The following is a 19,379-nucleotide window of genomic DNA, read 5'->3' as shown; positions in this document are numbered from 1 at the left end:
TCTTGCACGTATATCCAGACACTGGGAAACTAAGGAAGACATCAATAAAGCTATGCTGATTCCACCCCTCCAGCAGGACCATGAGATAACAGCAAGGATGGGAGCAGAAACCAGACAGAGGCTTGAGGAGACTTTGCAGCTGAGATCTTGCATGAAGCCTTCGGTAACGTGCCCTCCCTCCTGCTTTTCATTTCCCATGTTCCATTCGCTCAGCTCCCTCTTTAAAAAGCCCTCAGTGAACTTGAGTTGTTGAGATGGCTTTAGCCTGGCCATGCTCCTTTGGGTTTAACAGAGAGATAGGTTAGCCTAACATCTCTCCTCAAGTCACTGGTATTCCTGAATAAATGCTGAATTTCACTTTCACCAACATTTGACTTTTGAGCGGTTTGCTTTTGTCTGGGGGCAGTATCAAATTTTTGGGAGCCTCAGCCAGGAGTTGAGTGGCCCCTGTAACAGTTCTAATAAGTCCTCATCAGCTGTACTTTATTCTTACAGTGACAGCTGGTTTGAGTCCCAGCTTTTTGCTAGACTCCCAGAACCAACCTCATCATGCTGTTCAAAAGTACCAGCAGCAACTGGGCGCAGCTCCGTTCTTGAAGGACAGGCCGAAGCCCTGGGAGGCCCCTTGTCTGACCTTCCGGATTGTGATAACCTAAAGCCCTCCTCTTTGCAACTCCAGTCCAGGGGTGGTAGCTTTTTCCCTACACTATCTTGGTGCTCCAGTAGCCCAAGTTCTGCTTAGACAGCTCCCTGGGGTGGTCAACCCATGAGAAAAGTTACTGTCATTTCTGTCTTTCTGACTGGACCTTGATTGATACAGACTCAGTGGATTAATCATTGAATACTGATACAATGTTTGCCAGGGCTATGGTTTATCGTTTCGAAGGCTAGAGAATAATGACACTCAATATGATCTGTGTTCTATATACACTAAACAATTCTATCAGGAAATTATTTTGATTGTAGAATTTTAATTAAGTACCGTAGGTGCACAGAATTAAATAGATATTTCTCGGTTTATGGAACACTCATTATCAGTCTATGCAAAGCCTATGCTATATTTCCCCCTAATCCATCCCTAACCCCATTTTCCTCACCACCTCAGACATTGGGTCAAGTGTATGTCATGTATATCCTTCTGACAAGGATGGAGGTTTTAACAAAAATGAGCACCCTGACACATACATCCTTAAAAAAGCAGGATTTTACTGTGATAAACTGAAAGGACACATTAGTAATAATGGATACCAGACAATATGGGGTTGGGGGTAAGGTTCTCATCTCTGTTAGTTCCATGCAGCATGCAATTTTGCCTGTCCAGGGTAAGGGCCTGCCAGGCTGCAAAAAGCCTTCCGTATTCTCAGCCACACCATCCTGAAACTCTTGATGGTTACCCTATAAGATAATCACCAAAACTACCTTCAGCAGAAGCTGGATCTAAAGTTCAAGTTCCAGGCACATTTCTCACTCTGCCAGCAGCGCTCCCTTGCTACGCTGTCCACACCTGCACTGCATTTGCCAGTCCATGGCTTTGCACAAGGTCTGGAAATGCCCGAACAGGGAGAGGAAAGAGGGCCCACCCCAATTTACCATGCACAGTCCATGTGTTTATTTTTACATATGTGTGCTTTCGAAAAATAATATTGTTTGGGTATGTTTTTAATCTGCATAAATGACACTGTGCAGAAAATCTCATTCTGTTTATTATTTTCCTTTGGAAATCTATCCACATATGTACACATAAGACCTGTTATTACTCATGACTGAATAGTATTCCCCAATGTGAAAACAACGTTTTCTTATTTATCCTCCCAGATTTGGACATGGACACTTAGTTTGCTTTCTCAAAAAATGAAGAGATGAACATCCTTACTCATGTTTCCTGTGGGCATATGCAAGAGACTTTTGTTTTGTTTTAATAAACCCAGGAGAGGAATTACCGAGTCGCATCTTTAATTCCACAAACTTGATGAGATTAGTAGTGAGAAAGACAGCACTAGTTTACAACCCCATCACTAGTGCACCCTCGCATCCTTGCCTGTACTTAATATCATCTAACATCTCATTATTTTAATTTGTATTTTCCTAAGTACGAGTAGGGTTTAATATCTCCTCACATCTGTATTAACCACTTGGGTTTCTCCTTCTGTGAAGTGTACGAAGGTACTTGAAAAAGTTTCTGGAAAATAGAATTAAAAGACAATAAGAATCCTTACGTGAACTTTTTTGAAGATTCCTCATATATCCATATTCTTTGCTCTGTTTATTACTTGGTTTTTGGTCTTTTCATGGGAGTTTGTGTGGATTCCAGCTATAAATTCATTGCTCATTTCAAATGTTGCAATACTTTCCACCCAGTTTACCACCCATCTGTTATTTATTTATCTATGATGTTCTTTCTTGTACCCAAATCTTTAAATTTGATGCAATCAAGGTAAGAATTTTTCTTTTTCTTGGTTTGTGCTTTGCAGGGTCTTGATAAAGAGATCACCTTCCACCCAAAGGATATGAAGATATTTCTCTATATTTATATTTAACTTTGTAGTACTATCTTGCACATTTAGATTTTTAACCCATTTTGAATTTATTTTTTATATGGTATGAGGTAAAAAAAAATCAATTTTATTTCTCTCCCTATATTAAATCAATTTTTCTCTATACCATTTACAAAGTTCATCTTTTCCCTAGTGATTTATGATGACACCTCAATAATTTACCAGTTCTTATATAAACATAAGTTTATTTCTGAATTTTCTATTTTGTTCTTTGGTTTATTTCACTGTTTCTGAGCCAGGACCACACTATTTTAATTACTAGGACTAGGCTTTGTAATATAGCTTAATATGAAGCAAGGCAAAACCTTACTAGAAATTCATGGAACTTGATTCTTCCATGTAAAATATAGAAATCGATTTGTCAAGTTCTCTCCCAGAATGCATCTGGACCTTTGTCTGGAACTGCGTTAAGTGTATAGATGAATGGGGTGGGTGGGGCGGAGGAAGGAATTAACAAGAGTTACACCAAGTTACTCCTTCCAAGATTATGGCCTAGGAGGTTATTGGCTTTAGTTAGCTAATATTTAAGTTTTCTTTAATGCTTTGGCTTATTTAAATTTCTCTTTATGTGCCACTTTATATATATCTCCAGAATTTTTTCCTGGCTATAAAATTTATTGTGTGTTTTATTTGTAACATTACATAAAATTTAAAATTTCCTTCACACAGGAATAATGCATTGCTAGGTAAAGTCTGGATACTATAGATCTTTATTGCTATTTTAAACAATATATCATTTTCTTTTACATTCTCTAGCTTATTATTACTGGGGAAGAAGAGAACTTTGGGTTTGTGATACTGATCTTGTTTATGACTTTACTGAATCCTCATTTCTGTTTACTGGTTCTTTTCAGTTTTCTATGTAAATGCTCATATCATGTTTTTTCTTCCTATTCTTATGCCTCTGAATTATTTTCTTTTCCTATTGATTTGGCCAGGAATTCCAGTACCATACTGAAACAGTGGCAGTAATACTGTGGTATCCTTGTATTATTTTAACCTTAAGGGAAATACATCTAAAGATTTTGCATTAAGTATATTGCTTTAGATTTTCAAAAAACAAACTATTATCAATCTAAGGAGGTTTCTAACCTAGTTTTAATTCTCTAAGAGCTTTCCTAAAAATTATACTTATATGTTGAGCTTTTTAAATATGTTTTCAATACATCTAATGATAGCCTGGTAAATTACATAGGTAAGATTTTCTGATGTCAAGCCATCCTTTAATTTCTAGGATAAGCCATTTGATCATAATACATGTTTTCCTATACTCTCTTGGATTCAGTTAGCTAATATTTAAGTTTCTTTAATGCTTTGGCTTATTTAAATTTCTCTTTATGTGCCATTTTATATATCTCCAGAATTTTTTCCTGGCTATAAAATTTATTGTGTGTTTTATTTGTAATATTACATAAAATTTAAAAAGCAGTTATAATTCTTTCCTATCGATATATATTGCAGAAAACAGGAACCATTTAAGCTATTTTCAGTAGAAAGGGATTCAATACAGGTAGTTAGATGTTCTCAAAATTTTTGGAAGGGCTGGAAGAGCAAGCTCTAGGCTGAGCCTCTGGGAATGTCACCTAGAAGAGCCCTGCTGAACTGGCTTGCCAAGAAAACTATGCTTTCACTGCTGGTGGAAATGTAAGAGTCCAGCCGGTTTGTACAACAGTTTGGCAGTTCCTCAAAAGGTTAAACATAACCTTACCATATGACCCAGCAAATGTCTATCAATTGATGAATGGATAAGCAAAATGTGGTATATCCATAAAATGAAATATTATTGAGCCATGAAAAGAATGAAGTATTCATATATGCTACAACATAAGTGAACCTCGACATCATTTTGCTTAGAAGAGAGTGACAAAAGACAACATAATGTGTAATCCCATTTATATGAAATATCCAGAATGTCCAAATATTGAAAGAGAAAGATTAGTAGTTGCCTAGGGCTGAGGCAGGGGATGGGGATGGGGAGATGAGGGGACCACAAGGTCCTGGCTAAAGGGTAAAGGGTTTCTTCTTGGGGTGATGAAAATATTCTAAAATTGATTGTGGTGATGGTTGTACAACCCTGTGAATATACTAAAAACCAGTGCATTGTACACTTCAAATGGGTGAATTGTATCGTATGAGAAAATATCTCATAAAGATGTTGAGAAAACAAAACAAAACAATGGATGTCTTGCATACCACTCCCTTGCTCCACATAAGCCAGTTCTGAACCCAAGTGTCACACATCCAACTGATGTAATTAAAATCATATCCAGAGCGCAGCATTCAAGGTAATGCTCTTGCCTCTGCCATAGAGGCAGGCATGGTAGAGAGAGGCTGTGTTAGATGCAGAGGGAGCCAACCCCCCCCATCTATCAAATTTCTTTATTTTGTACATACTTCATTTGCATTTTCATCCTTTCCCTTGATTAGTCATGCCAGAAATTTGTGTGCCTTATGAGACTTTTCAAAGACCCAGCTTTTGGTTGGGTTAATCATCCTTGTTTGTGTATGTGTGTTTTCCATCTTGTTTATTCCTACCCAGATCTGTATTATTTCCTTCTTTTTTTTTTTTTCTGTTCCATTTTTAGTTGAAGGCTTCGCTCACTTGTCTTCAATCTTTACTATTTTCTGATACATGTATTGGAAACTATAAATTTCCCTCTAAGCTCTGTTTTAGATTGATAACAAACGTTCTCACATGGAATGCTTTGGTCATTGTAAGTGTTTCTTAATTTTCCTTATGATTTCCTCTTTCACTTGTGGGTTAATACTGTTATTGATGTTTTCATTTCCAGACATTGGTGATTTGTTTCCCCTATACTTTTAATAATTTTAGATTTTACTACATCGTAATCAGCAGACATCGCATGATGTGGATTCTTTGTAATTTACTGAGTTCCCTTTTATGGTATATGGTCAATTTTAGTTGATCTTTCTTAGTGTTTGTGGATTCTATATATCTATGTGATTAAGCTTATTATTTGTATAATTCAAATCATCTACATCTTTTATTTAAAATTTTTGATTTTCTAGTACCAAGAGTGGCATGTACAATCAAAAATGTAGGTTTATATGTTTCTTTACACATTTCCACCAGTTATCACTTTATGTATTTAGAAGCCATATTGTTACAGGTGTATATGTTCTTGATTTACTGTTCCCTTTATTGGTTTATAACATTATTTGCTCCTTTTATGTTTTGTCTTCAATTATGTCTTGTCTGATGGTACTGTCACCTCAGTTTTGATTCATCTTTGCCTAAAATACCATTTTTCCATTCCTTCAAAAATATTCTGTATAGCACTTACCACGTTCATGGAGACAATCAAATTGCTTGTACAATTTTCCTTTCTCATTGTGTCCTTCTCTGGTTTTGCTAATAAGGTTATGTTATCTTCATAAAATGAGATGGAGACTAGTCCTACTTCTACTTTCTATTACAATTCCTATTTCTGTTCTTTGAAATAATATATTTAAGGTTAGTATTAATTGTCACTTGAATGTTGGGTAGAACTGAGACTAGAGCTTTCTTGGCTGGAACATTTTTAAACTGACTCAATTTCTTTGATAGATAAAAAATTATTCAGGTTTTCTCTTTTTAATTTTTTTGGCAGCTGACCAGTAGAGGGATCTGAACCCTTGACGTTGTTATCAGCACCACGCTCTACCAAGGCAGCAAACCAGCCAGTCCCCTCTAATTCTTCATGAGACAGTTTTTGGTAAGTTGCATTCTTCTACGAATTTGTCTATTTAAACTTTCGCGTTTACTGGCATAAAGTTGTTCATGGTATTATTGTTTCATCTGCTTCCATTTTTATTGAGCTATAATTCACATACCATAAAATTCATCATTTTAGAGTGTACCAATCAGTGTTTTTAAGTATCTTTGTGAGGTTATACAATGTCTAATTCCAGAAAATTTCCATGATTCTAGGAAGAAACCCTGCACCCACACTCACTTCCAATTCCCTCTTTCCACAGCCTCTGGCAACCACTAATCTGTCTTCTGCCTCTATGAATCTGTCAATTCTGGACATTTTATACCAACGGAATCATACAATATGTGGCCTTTTGTGTCTGGCTTCTTTCACTTAGCATAATATTTTCAAGGTTCATCAATACTGTAGCATGTATCAGAACTTCATTCCTTTTTCTGTTTGAGTAATCTTCCTTCGTGTGGCTAGAACACATTTGCTTATCTAGTCATCAGTTGATAGACATTTGGGTTGTTTCTACTTTTGAGCTATTATCTATAATGCTGCTATGCTCAAGTTTTTGTGTGAACGTATATTTTCAATTCTCTTGGGGCAAAATAGCTGCATCACATGGTAACTCTGTTTAACTTTTTAAAGAACTGCCAAACTGCTTTCCAAAGGAGCTGCACCATTTCACATTCTTTTTTTTTTTTTTTTTTTTTTTCGTGACCGGCACTCAGCCAGTGAGTGCACCGGTCAGTCCTATATAGGATCCGAACCCGCGGCGGGAGCGTCGCCATGCTGCCAGCGCAGCACTCTACCAAGTGCGCCACGGGGTCAGCCCCCATTTCACATTCTTACCAACAATATATGAGAGGTCCAATGTCTCCACATCCTTGCTAACACTTGTTATTTTCCTTTTATTATTATTATTATAACCTAGTGGGTGTGAAGTAGTATCTCATAATTTTGATTTACTTTTCATTACTGACCAATGATGTTGAGCATTTTTTCATGTGCTTATTGGCTATTTGCATACCTTCTTTGGAAAAATGTCTTTTTAGAGTCTTTCCCCATTTTTTAATTGGGTTATCTGTCTTTTTATTGTTAAGTTGTAAAAATTACAACTTAATTAGCTTTTTAATCTCTGCTATGTCTAAGGTTCCCTCTTTTTCACTCCTAATAGTCTTCTATTTTTCTTGACCAATTTTGCCAGAAGCTTATTTGATGGTTAATTTTATGTGTCAACTTGGTGTCCAGACACATGGTCAAACATTATTCTGGATGTACCTGTGAGGATGTTTTTTGGAGGGGATTAACATTTAAATTGGCAGACTGTGAGTAAATCAGACTGCCTTCCATAATATGGTGGGCCTCATCCTATCAGTCAAAGGCCTGAATAGAACAAAAAGAATAACCTCTCCCAAGCAATTCAGCAGCCTTTGAACTTGACCTGTAGTGTGGGCTCACCCCAGGCTCTCCAGCCTGCCAGCCCACCCTGCAGATTTTGGACTTGCCGGCTTCCATAATCATGTGAGCCAATTCCTTAAAATAAAACTGTCTATATATGCTATACATATCCTGTTGGTTTTGTTTCTCTGGAGAATCCTAATATACTTATCTATTTTATTAATATTTTCAAGGAACCACTTTTGGCTTTGTGGGTCCTTTTCACTGAATATTTGGTTTCTAGTTCATTATTTCTGCTCTATCTTTATTATCTGATAATTGGTTTCCTTCTACTTTCTTTAGATTTATTCTCTTCTTTCTCTAACTTTATAATTTTCAGCCTTTCCTCTTCTTATACCAGTGTTTAAGCCCAACAGCCCACTGCCTCTAGGAGTTTCTACCTGGATATTCCACAAGCAAATCAATTCCAGATGTCCAAGACCGAGTTCCTCCACCTCCCAAACACCCTTCCTCCTGTGTTTCTACCTTAGTGAACAATCCCACTACCCACCCGCAGTCTCCCAATCCTGAAACGTCAGGGCTGGATTTCTTCCTTTCCCCCACCTGGCACATTTACTCAGCCACCACTTCTGTTATTCCCATCTCCCAAACCTGAGCCTGCCCTGTGGTTCCTGTCCCGCCTACCTGGTTCCCCTGCGTCTCTTCTGCTCCTGCCGCCATGTGCCATCTTTCTAAAGCAGAAATCTGGCCCTGTCCCTCCATGACTTAGACACCTTTCCTGCCCTACTCCCCACTCCCCAGCACTTATCTCCCCTACGCTTCCCTGTCTTCCTTAGCCTGGAGATGTACGGGTTGAACCCGCAGACATGGCCAGCTTTTCCCTCTCCCCTTAGCTGTGTCCGTGCTCCCATCTTTTGTCGCTTATTTTTATTGGCTTGTTCCTTTCCCTCTATTTTCCATTTTGATGGTCTTTTTTTCCTCTAAAATAAGACCTGAATGAGACTAAATAATATTGGTTGGGGGCTTTTAAAAAAAGAAAACTCTATGAATTTTTCTCCTTCCTTTTCCTTTTCTTTTTTTGTCGTTTTTTTTCGTGACCGGCACTCAGCCAGTGAGTGCACCGGTCAGTCCATAGGATCCGAACCCGCGACGGCGGGAGCGTCGCCGCACTCCCAGCGCAGCACTCTACCAAGTGCGCCACGGGCTCGGCCCTTTCCTTTTTCTTAAATGGACTCTGCAAACCCTTCTAATGAGCGTTCTGTTTTGGGGAACGATTACAGCAAATTTTTTTCTTCCCCTCATTGCTTCTCTATTATCAGTCCCTTCCTTCTGATATTCCTGTAATAAGAGAGGGGCTTATTGTCTTGGTTGATTTTCCAGCTTCTCAGTGTGGTTTGTGGTTTCCATTCTTGTCTAATTCACAGACACGCTGTGCCTTTTTTGCAGTCCCTCGAGCCTGTTTTGCCATCCAGTGAGCTAACCGGCCATCCCTATATGGGATCCAAACCCGTGGCCTTGGCATTATCAGAACCACACTCACCCGAGTGAGCCACGGGCTGGCCCGCCATACTCTATTGGGCGGCTAATGGCTTCTGGCTTGCTACTTATTGCTTCTAATTAATTGTTTGGATCACAGCCTTCAGGTACCAACTTAGTACTTGATTTCTTGAAGTTTTAACCAGAAATTGCCTGGTTGTATGATTCAGTTTCATCTCAGAGACCTTACTACATCAGCCTCTTCTTGGACTACCTGAATCATTGTTTCTACTCAGTCATAAAAATGTCAAGGGACTTTGTAAAGTGTAAAATTCCACACACATGTGAGAGCAGCTTCCATGGTGGCACTTCAGTGCTTAGGAACCTGCAGTTCCTAACTGCGTACCCTGTCAATTCCAAACTCCTCTTCTCAAGTTCTCTCATAAAACACCCAATTCTGCCTGTCCAATCCACTTCCTAGCACATGTCAACAGAGACTGCTGTGGATTGGATGTTTCCCCCCAAAGCTCATTGAGACTTAACCCCCACTGTGACAGTGTTAAGAAGGTGGGAAATCCTATTACAGTAATTGAAAGGTGAAGCTTTGAAGAGGTGATTAGATTGTGAGGACGATGCTCAAGTAAATGGATTAATCCATTAATGGTTTGCTGGTGGTCATGGGCGTGGTCTTGGAGGCTTTAAAAAGAGAGCACATGAGGAGCTCTGTCTCTCTTTGTGCTCAAGCCATCCACCATCTCACAATGTGATACCCTGCATTGCTGAAGTCACCACCAAAGAAGGACCTCACCAGATGTGTTCCCTGAACTTTGGACTTCCTAGCCTCTGAAACTGTAAGCAATACATACTGTTTCTTTATAAATGACCAGTTTCGGTTATAAGTCACAGAAGTGGACTAATACAGGGACCCTCCACCCCAGGCAGGCAGGACTCCTTGCATCACCTTATTCATAAAGTCAATCAACATACCCACAGAGGTCTCTGCTGCTTTCTAGCTATGTGGCTTTAACTAAGATATTTACATTTTCTGTGGATCAGCTTCCTTAACTCTAAAGCGGGGATAACAGTAGTATTTGACTCACAGGGTTGCTGTAAAAATTAACGTTAATATGGATAACATACCTTAGAACAGTGCCTGGCACATAGTAAACATACTAAAAATTAGCTCTCGTTAGTGTTATTATCAGGCTAGAATCATGGAGGATACAAAGATAAATTAGATGTGGATGGTTACCTTCAAAGAACTTCCAGAGGAGTAGGGCGATGAGTTATGAATCCACATACAACACAAGGTAGACGTAGGCAGGATACAGGCAGACAAAGGAACTTCTCCCCCTTTCCTCATGTTTCTGCCCTCCTACCTCCTTACTAGTTCTTTTCCAAGAAAAAAATTGTGATCAGAATTCGATAGTCAGAAAATCACTAGGCCACATTTTACAAGTGGTCCCATCACTATGCGTTAAACATAAGCAACCATAACGGGTATTCTGTCTTTTCCTTCCCAGGCAGGGCATGGCTGCAAGGGCAAGCCAGTTACCACAACCATCCATGTGGCTGGCTGGGTTAGGTCTCAGGTTGGCTCCTCAAACCTGGCCACCTTAGTAGCAGGGAGCAAGGAACAGGAGGCTTCATTTGGGACTTAACCCTAAGCCAATACCCAACTCAGTTTTGTTTTTTTTTTTTTTGTTTTTTTTTTTTTTTTTCAGAGAACCCTAAGGATAGGGTATTTGCCCATCATCAAATGGTAATCTGTTTTGCATTCTAGCATCGGTCTGAATATATGAGTGTATTCCAAAAAGGATGTGGCAAAATAGAATTAAAAAATAATACAAATCTATCCATGAACTTTTGAAGACCCCTCATATAGATTGTGAGAACTTATAAGTTGAGAACCTCAAGGGAAAGATGCTATGACTGGTAGGATTCAACCACCAAGAACCTGTTCAAACTCTTGACCACAGAGAGCAATGAGGGCCATGGCAGGGTTAGACAGTGTGCTATGGGGGAATATCCTTGCCTAGGGCAGGGGATGGGAGAAAGAGAAAATCAGGGAAGCCTCCCTCATAGAGGTGGCCTTTGAGCTGGGACGGTAAGGATAAGAAGGATAGGCTGAGACAGTGGGAACCCCAAGTATTCTAAAAACTAGCATAGTTAAATGAAAACCAAATGAACACATCAGGGGATGATCACTTTTTTGAGATACCAAATCAGCCAGTGTTCAACCTCTGGATTTAGGGGTCTTGGGTGATCTGGATAGTGGAGAAAAACTCTCTGAGCAGGGTAGGTAATGGTCAGTGGGCTCTCCCACAGTTTCAGTGAAATCCCCATTCCCACCTCCAGTATTCTAATTCCCTTTTTGGGATTTTATACTTTTGGGGGGCCACGTTTTCATTCATAACTTAATGTTTTGGCTGCCTGGAACAGGAGAAGGGGGTACCCTGCAGAGAGGAAACAAGTAACCCAATCACTAGGAAAGGACAGCTCCATGTGTACTGATGGAAACAAAAAATAGTTTAAAGGCACTACTTCCACCTCCTTGCTTGCCACTTCCTCCAACGTCAACCAGGCTCCCTCCTTCCTTCTCCACTGAAAGTTCACCCATCACTTCTCATCTCCTGAATCCATGGGCTATTTTGAGTCTTCATACTGTCAGGCTGCACCTTGGTATTAGATGCTGCTTCCCAGCACCCCCTTTTCCTTTGCTTCTGGGACACCCGTCTCTCCTGGGTGTGCTTCTCCTTCTCTCTCTCTGCTTGTCTCAGTCTCCTTTTAAGGCAGCATCTAATTATTTCTTGGGAAAGTCCATATTTAGGGCCAACAGAGCGCTAAAGTTCAGATCCAGGATAATTTAACAGAGATGCTGCCCCTAAGAGGTCCCCTCTACAAACATCCCCACTAGCACCCACCAGATGCTAGTAGGATCTGTATCTGGAGAGGGAATGAAACTGTCAGAGAGAAGAGTAGGAGAAGAATGGAGATTGAAAGCTCAGGGTGAGGGAAGGGGAGGGGTGAGACATGGTTGTAAAATGCTGGGCCAGAGAGAAAATTCCAGATGAAGGAGCTGAAGCATCATCCAGAAAACAGGTTGAAACCATCACAGATGTTTGCATGCAACACCAACAGGGTCAGAGGTGGGCTTTAGGAAGGTAAAGCCAGTGTTATGTGCAGAACAGATGGGACAGGCAAGCAGACAAAGTAGGGATTTGTACACACATTGCATGCCCTGCTCCCCCTGTGCCCGCCTCACCTAAGTGTCCTCCCTCTTCTGTCTCACCCAAGTCTTTCATACTTCCCAGCTTGATGCTACAAAGCTGTCCTTTATGGCTGCAGTCTGTCTGATGCCCATGTTCATAAAACTGCCTGGATTATAAAGTTAACATTTCATTCTCTCTGTACAAACTGACACATAGAATCTGCCTTTGTTCTTCATTTGTTAGGTACATGTGCCCAAACAGAATATAAGCTCTCACATGCCATGCTTAAGTCACCTGGCAGTACCAGGCTGTGTAGAGAATAAATATGCATCAGATGCTTCAAAAACAGATGGGCCCGGAATATTCATTCTTTTCCAGAGTGACAGATTCTGCTTCTGCTTGTTGTCCTCCCATCCCCCATTTTCTCCTTCTCCCTGGCCACAGACATTGCTGCACAGGTAGAAGACTACATTTCCTAGCCTCCCTTTCAGCTAGGTCATGTGATTATGTTTTTGCCAAAGGAATATAGGCAGTAGAGATTTGTGCAACTAGCCTAAAAGGTAACTGCTTGTCCTGAATTTCTGTTTTTCCTTTCATTAATCTTAAACCAGGACATGCAAGCAGACTGGCTTCTACTGCACAGATGAGGACAAAGCCTTAGGGGATGGTGGGGCAACAAGATGGAAGTGAACCTGGGTCCCTGAATGACCCTGCGGAACAGAGTTGTCCCACCAGCCCTACACCAGTCAGACTCAACTGAGACAAAAATAAACTATCTTATTTAAGCCACTATACGTTGGGGTTTCTGTTTCAGCAGTTAAGCCTCTACCTATTTCCCCAAATCCATTCCCTCCACCTTCCTTAATACAATAATTCCAGTTTTTGAACTGGGCATATTATGTCTCTGCTAAAAGGCTTTTCTCCCCAGCCTCCTCTACACCTGTGTGTAACCACATGACTAAGTCATGGCCAATGAAGTGTAAAGTAGAATTGTTCTTTGGAACTTCTGAGTAATCTCCTTATAAAGTAGTCAGTGACCTTCTTTGTCCTGCTTCCTCTTTCCAACTGTCTGGAATATGAGTGCAATGGCTGGAGCTCCAGCAGTCATTTTGGACTATGAAGAATTGTGAAGAAGCAGAACAGCAGGATCCAAGGTCTCTGGTGACCTGGACACTCCATACCAGTTCTAGACTGCCTACTTCTAGATTTCTTTACATAAGAGAGAATCTTCTCTTATTGAAGCTATTAATGTTTGTTTGTTGTATATAGCCAAACCTAATCCTAACTAATAAATACACCCACTAAGAGATATCAGCTGCTGGGACTCAAAACATTTCAAACCCCAGCTTGATTTTGGATATCCCTCTTCCCTTAGCAGAAGAAAAAGAAAATCTCTACTTCCCAAAGTTGCAGAAGAGACCAGTTTTCATTCTTTCTGAACAGAATCAGCTTGGCTTTTGTAGTCATTGAAGCAGCCTTACAAAGATGCCCATGGCTAACAACCCCCCAGTCTCTGGGCCCAGCAGGCCTCAACAGTGGTGGCTCCCACTAGGGGACCATAACATGTGTGGTGATAGAAAAGAAGTGGGAAGGCTGATGTGACCCAGCTCTGATGCCAGGGTCGTGAGCAGAAACAGAACGCTAAGAGGGCTGGGCGCTACTCACTGCAAATTTAGGTCAGTACAACAGGGAGGAAGTGAGGCGGCATCTCTCTTTAAGATGGGGTTTCTGCGTCCCACCAGCTGCCCTGGTCGCACACTACCCAGATGGTGGGCTCCTCCCCCACCCCCACCCCGGCAGGGAAGGTGGAGGCCAGATGCTGAGAGCTGGGGCAGCCTAGGCTCAGTCCCCCATCCACAGCCTCGCAGGACTTGGGTGACCACCTCCCTCTCCAGGCCTCAGTGTCCCCCCCTGGAAAGCGGGCGGCAGGCACCGACAGCTCTACGGGTCCTTCCTTCAAGCCGGAGGGGGCTGAGCAGTGCGCTCCCACCCCGGCCTCGGCTGGGCTGCAGCCGCCTCCGCCGGCCCCCGGGCCACTCCCTCCTCGCCCCCGCCCCCCGCGTGTCCCCTCCCGCAGCCTCACCCTCCTCCGACAGGTAGCGCAGGTCGTAGAACTCCCCCGCGAAGGTGCCATAGGAGGAGTCGTGGCGCGGCACCGCCTCGTCGGCGCCCGCGTCCCCCCGCGCGCGGCCCCGGGGTCCCCGGCCCCCCGGGCCCGCGCCGTCGTCCGCGGGGCTGGCGGCGCAGGCGGCGGGCCCGGCCAGAAGCAGCCAGAGCAGCGGCGCCCAGGTCCCCGGGCGCTGCCACGGCGGCCGCGCCATCGCTGCGCACCGATCCCGCAGCCAGGCCGCTCGGGCCGCAGCGGGGGCGCCGCGGGCGCGGGCCGGGACTGAGCCGGAGCCGGAGCCGCCTCCGCCGCCAGCGCGCCCCGCGCAGCCGCGGAGCCGCCCCGCACCCGCCGCCTCCCTGCCTCGGTCTGCGCATCCTCGCTCCAGCCCCGCAGCGTCCCTCCCCCTGCAGCCGAGCACCCCCTCCTGCCCGCCCCGACTCTCTTTCCTAGAGGCTTCCCCTCTCCCTTTCTTCCTCCCATTCTCTTCTCCTTCTGCACCCTCCTCCACGACCTTCTCCGCTCTCCCATTGATGCACATCTGGCCTTTCTAGCCCCTGGCTACTCAGAGTGTGGTCCGCGGACCAAGAGCATCACCAGGGAGCTCATTAGCATCCCTAATCTCAGGCCCTACTCCAGACCCAGGAATCAGAATCTGCATTTTACCAAAATTCCCAGGAGATCCCAATGGACGTTCAGATTTAAGGAGGGCTCCTCTGGAGGGTTTATTTTGGACACACTTTGTCAGAATTATTGCCTCCTCTACCTTGTTCCAGCAGTTTTTGGTTTATATGAAGCAGTTACTAGACCCATTATTTCTTGAGATCATCACAGAAAGAATTTGAAATTGCAAGATCCCACTATATAGCTAGGCAAATGAGGTGCTCGGAGGCAGAGGAAACTAGAACCCGGATCTCCCAACTGTATTCACCTGCTGCCTCTTCAGACTCTTGGAGTGTCAAATCAGCAGATGCTGCTGGTGCATAATCTGTCCCCTTCAAAACCAGACAACTGGTTTGCTGTGTTTCCCTGCAGCAAGCACGCACAAGCCTTGGCAGGCCCATACCATGTCTGATGGCCACGCTGAGTTCTCAAATCCATTTCTGCCGCTTGCAGTTCATTTTCAGTTATTTAGTCAGCCATCCACTCATTCACACCAAGCACTTACTATATGCCAGGTCCTAGGGTTCTCTCCTGATGATGGTTGTTGGGGTGATACAGTCCCACTGCCAAGCTGTTTTCCCTTACAAACGTGGACAGAATTCCTTTCATGCTGGTGTTGAAGAGCCAGCATTTTAACCTGTTTTTTCTATTTCTTTTTATTTAGTAGCATAAACAAGGAAATAGTCATGAAGGCATAAAAGCCTAGAGTTTCCAAATTCAGACCTAGAAGTCAGACTACATGAGGTGGTAATCAGTAGCCTCCCAAGATCAGTAATCTCCATGATGCAATGAAGATTAAGTAAGAGAATAAAGGTAATGTTCAGTAGGGTTCAATGCTATAAATGGCATGAATGAATATGTGTAATATTATGGAACATTAATATTTAAAAGGAAACTAGTGACCTTAACCCTTTATGGCCCGGCTGGCTGGAAGACAGAGCACTGTTGTAGAAATAGTGAGACATGCTGGGAGACCCAGAGGTCCGGTGTTTTGGCTATTGGGTATCAGCTGATGGTGGGTTGTCCAACTGGAGTTTAAACATGTAAATCTTGACAGCTGAATCAAGGTGTAGTTCTTGAAAACCTTGGGTTTCACTAGATCTCCCAACATAAAAGTTGTTGCAAGAAATAGTTCAGATTTATTGTTTGAAAAAGGCATTTTAAGATGAACCACAATTACTTAAACTATCAAAACAAAGAGACTTCTTCCCCAAAAGCATAGCTTGGCAGCACATAAAATTCTAAAAATACGAAAAAAAAAAAAAAAAAAAAAAAGCGAATCCATAACACCAATTTCCAGGATTTGATCCCTGTACTGGCCAGCTACCCCAAAAATAAATAAATAAATAAATAAAAATAAAAATGGCGGGGGTGGGGTGGGGGGGCAAAAAAGTGAATCCAATAAATTGAAAATCTGTTAAAGTATAATCCTTAAAAAAAAAACTTTTCTTAAAAATTGAAATTCCTTTTTTTTTTTTTCTTCTCTTCCTGTTCACCAGGGAAGGCATGGTCAATTTTAAATGTATCAATGTTCAGCCAAAAAAAGAAAGCACTGGACTTCTGATTTCAGTGTCGATTCTCTGGTTTGGGAATCCAAGCTGTTATCTATTACTTTCTTTTTTATTCCCTTCATTTCAATTATTAGAATCAACAGTGATGGTGCCCAAACAGAAGGCAACTGAAAACCAGGTCATTCTTTTCCTAGTAAATTGCTGTGATAAAAACATGTGGGGGTGAGGGTGGGGGAAGGTTTGCAACTACAGCCTGAAATGAGGTTTGCAGGTTTTCTGTGTATTTCAATCACCTACTCAAGTTCAAGGACCTGAGTGCATGGACTCAAAGGAGGCTACAGATGGGCTTCAGGGGTGGTGTGAGGACCCATGAAAATGCTGGAATAATGTTGTGATGTATGGATTTTGCTGGGGAGAGGACCCATAGCTTTCACGGGTCACTCAAAGTCTGTGTGCATTTTAAGGTCCTCAGAATCTACTCAGGTTTCTGATTCCCTGCAGACTGGGCTGCTTCAGTTTCATGAGCTTCTCCCCCTTCCACTTAAATTGGCTTTTGGAATTTTCTTATTCTTCGTGTTTTCTTATAAGATTGAAACCCTGGAAATACTGTTGGGAGACGTATTCCAATCCTCAGCACACGTTCCCCTCTTAGTTACATCCCAGGTTTACAGAGACCCTCTGCCCCGCACCAGTGTGAATCCACTGGACAGCCAAGAAATATTGTGGTTTCCTCTTTTGTACACAGTTTCTGGGGAAGAACTTTGCCCGAACGTTCTGAGACCACTGGCTGAACGAGAGTTGGCTATTCAAACAAGAACTTAGAGATGAACAAGACTTTAATTTCATTTTTCATTTTTAAAAGAAAGACAGCACCTTTATTTTCTCTCCTCACAAGCCATTTCTCTAAAACAATCTTTTTCTGTTATAAAAACTCCCCCACATCAGTGCTGTGCCAATATCTGACCTGTAACAGATTTGCCCATGCCTCTGACTGTCTAGTATATGTAATTTTTTACTTCGGATTTCATAAGAAATAAAAGCTGTGATCATGGCAGTTCCTCAGAGAGTTAAACATCGAGTTGCCATACGATCCAGCAATTCCAAGAGAATTAAAAACATATGTTCACACACAAACTTGTACATGAATGTTCATAACAGTATTATTTATAAAAGGCAACCCAAATATCTATCAACTGATGAAAAGGTAAACAAAATGTGGTATATCCATACAATTGTATTATTATTCAGCCATAAAAAAGGAATGAAGTTCTGACACATGCTGCAACATGGATGAACCTTGAAAACATTATGTTAAGTGAAAGAAGCCAGGCACAAAGGACCACATATTGTATGATTCCATTTAGTTTATATAAGATGTCCAGAATAAGCAAATCCATAGATAGAAATCCATAGACAGAAAGTAGATTAGTGGTTGCCAGGAAATGGGGGTTGGGGAGAGAGATGCAGAGAATTTTGTAGTGACTGTTAGCAGATACAGGGTTTCTTTTTAGTGTGATGGAAATGTTCTGGAATTAGATAGTCATGATATTCATACAGCATTGTGAACACACTAAAAACCACTGAATTGCACATTTTAAAATGGTCAAAATTGTGAATTTTATTTGAATTTATTTGAATTTTATTTGAATGGAGATCTTTGAGGTGGTGAAAGGATAAAGATGATATCAGAATTTTCCTGTATTATTCTGGGAATATAAAATTATGGGTGTATCCAGGTGAGATCTTCTGAATGCGCTAGGACCTCATTTTCAAACTCTTCAAACATAAGATTCTCCTATGCCATCTACAATCCATAAACCCTGTGGGTTGCAGGATTCCCAGAAACCTTATAGTAATCTTCCATGACCACCAGGAGTCTGTGGCCTACAGGTTGGAGCCCTAGCTCTGGAATATTATGTGGGCAAGCTGATTTTTCCCCCCTGGACATAAGGTATGTGTTGCGTGACCATAGGCTGTGTGACCATGAGGTGCTGTTGTTTTGGTTTTAAATATATATACATATATATATTTTTTAAAAGGTGAAGGAATTGTATCAATTCATTTTAGTCACTATGAACCCCACCAGCACAATTTCATCTTCTCAGGTCACAATGCCAAGCACCCATCATACTTTTAAATAGGCAAATAACAAGGACAACTGCTGAAACAATAGAATCCTCTTGATTTTACTGGTTAGAGTTGAGCTGCCAAAGGTACTGGGTTTTCATATACAATAACAGCCAACTTGTTTCCGGTCAGACTTCCAGTGACATCAACCTTCTGGAACATTTGTGAACCCAGGGGGAAGTGGATAAGAAGCAGGAGACTCAGAGCATCCTGAAAACAGCAGCCAAAAAGCCCATGCATCCCTTCTCAGAAGCAAAGCAATCCTGACACATATGAAATACTTGGTTTCTTGGCTTCCCCAAGAAACCTCCAGCTTTGTCCTGGAGATTTCCATCAGAGAGCAGGACGTGAAGAGCAGAAGCCTCAGAAAGCAGTTTAGAAGAGGAAGAGGTGCTGGATTGTCAAGAGGTGACAACCCCATGTTATACAGGAACACATTTTTTATCATGTGCACAAGATAAAGAACAGCTAAAGCTGTTTTAAAAGTACAGCCGGGGTCATGGGGGTAAAAAGCCCCAAACATTACAGTTGCCCCGGACAGCTCCACTGACAGAGCAGACAGTAGTAAAAGTCATCAATGCAAAGAATATAATATTCTATAAAAGGCCAAGTCAAGCCCTCCACAT

At 41.9% G+C, this 19,379-nt stretch overlaps 1 protein-coding gene across 1 annotated transcript in view; it reads right to left on the bottom strand.

The window, feature by feature from the left end:
- The window catches only part of FRRS1L (ferric chelate reductase 1 like), a 31,145-nt gene extending 16,464 nt beyond the window's left edge, over positions 1 to 14,681 (bottom strand). Inside the window, exon 1 of the mRNA XM_063082387.1 lies at positions 14,429 to 14,681. Within this exon, the coding sequence (XP_062938457.1) occupies positions 14,429 to 14,666 (238 nt within the window). The 5' untranslated portion in view covers positions 14,667 to 14,681. The remainder of the gene's footprint in view (positions 1 to 14,428) is intronic.
- Positions 14,682 to 19,379: the final 4,698 nt, after the last annotated feature.

This window comes from Cynocephalus volans, chromosome 17 (assembly GCF_027409185.1).
Source record: "Cynocephalus volans isolate mCynVol1 chromosome 17, mCynVol1.pri, whole genome shotgun sequence".
Lineage (NCBI taxonomy): Eukaryota > Metazoa > Chordata > Mammalia > Dermoptera > Cynocephalidae > Cynocephalus > Cynocephalus volans.
The sequence above is the reverse complement of the archived record's forward strand: the minus strand, read 5'-3'. Positions and strand labels throughout refer to the sequence as shown.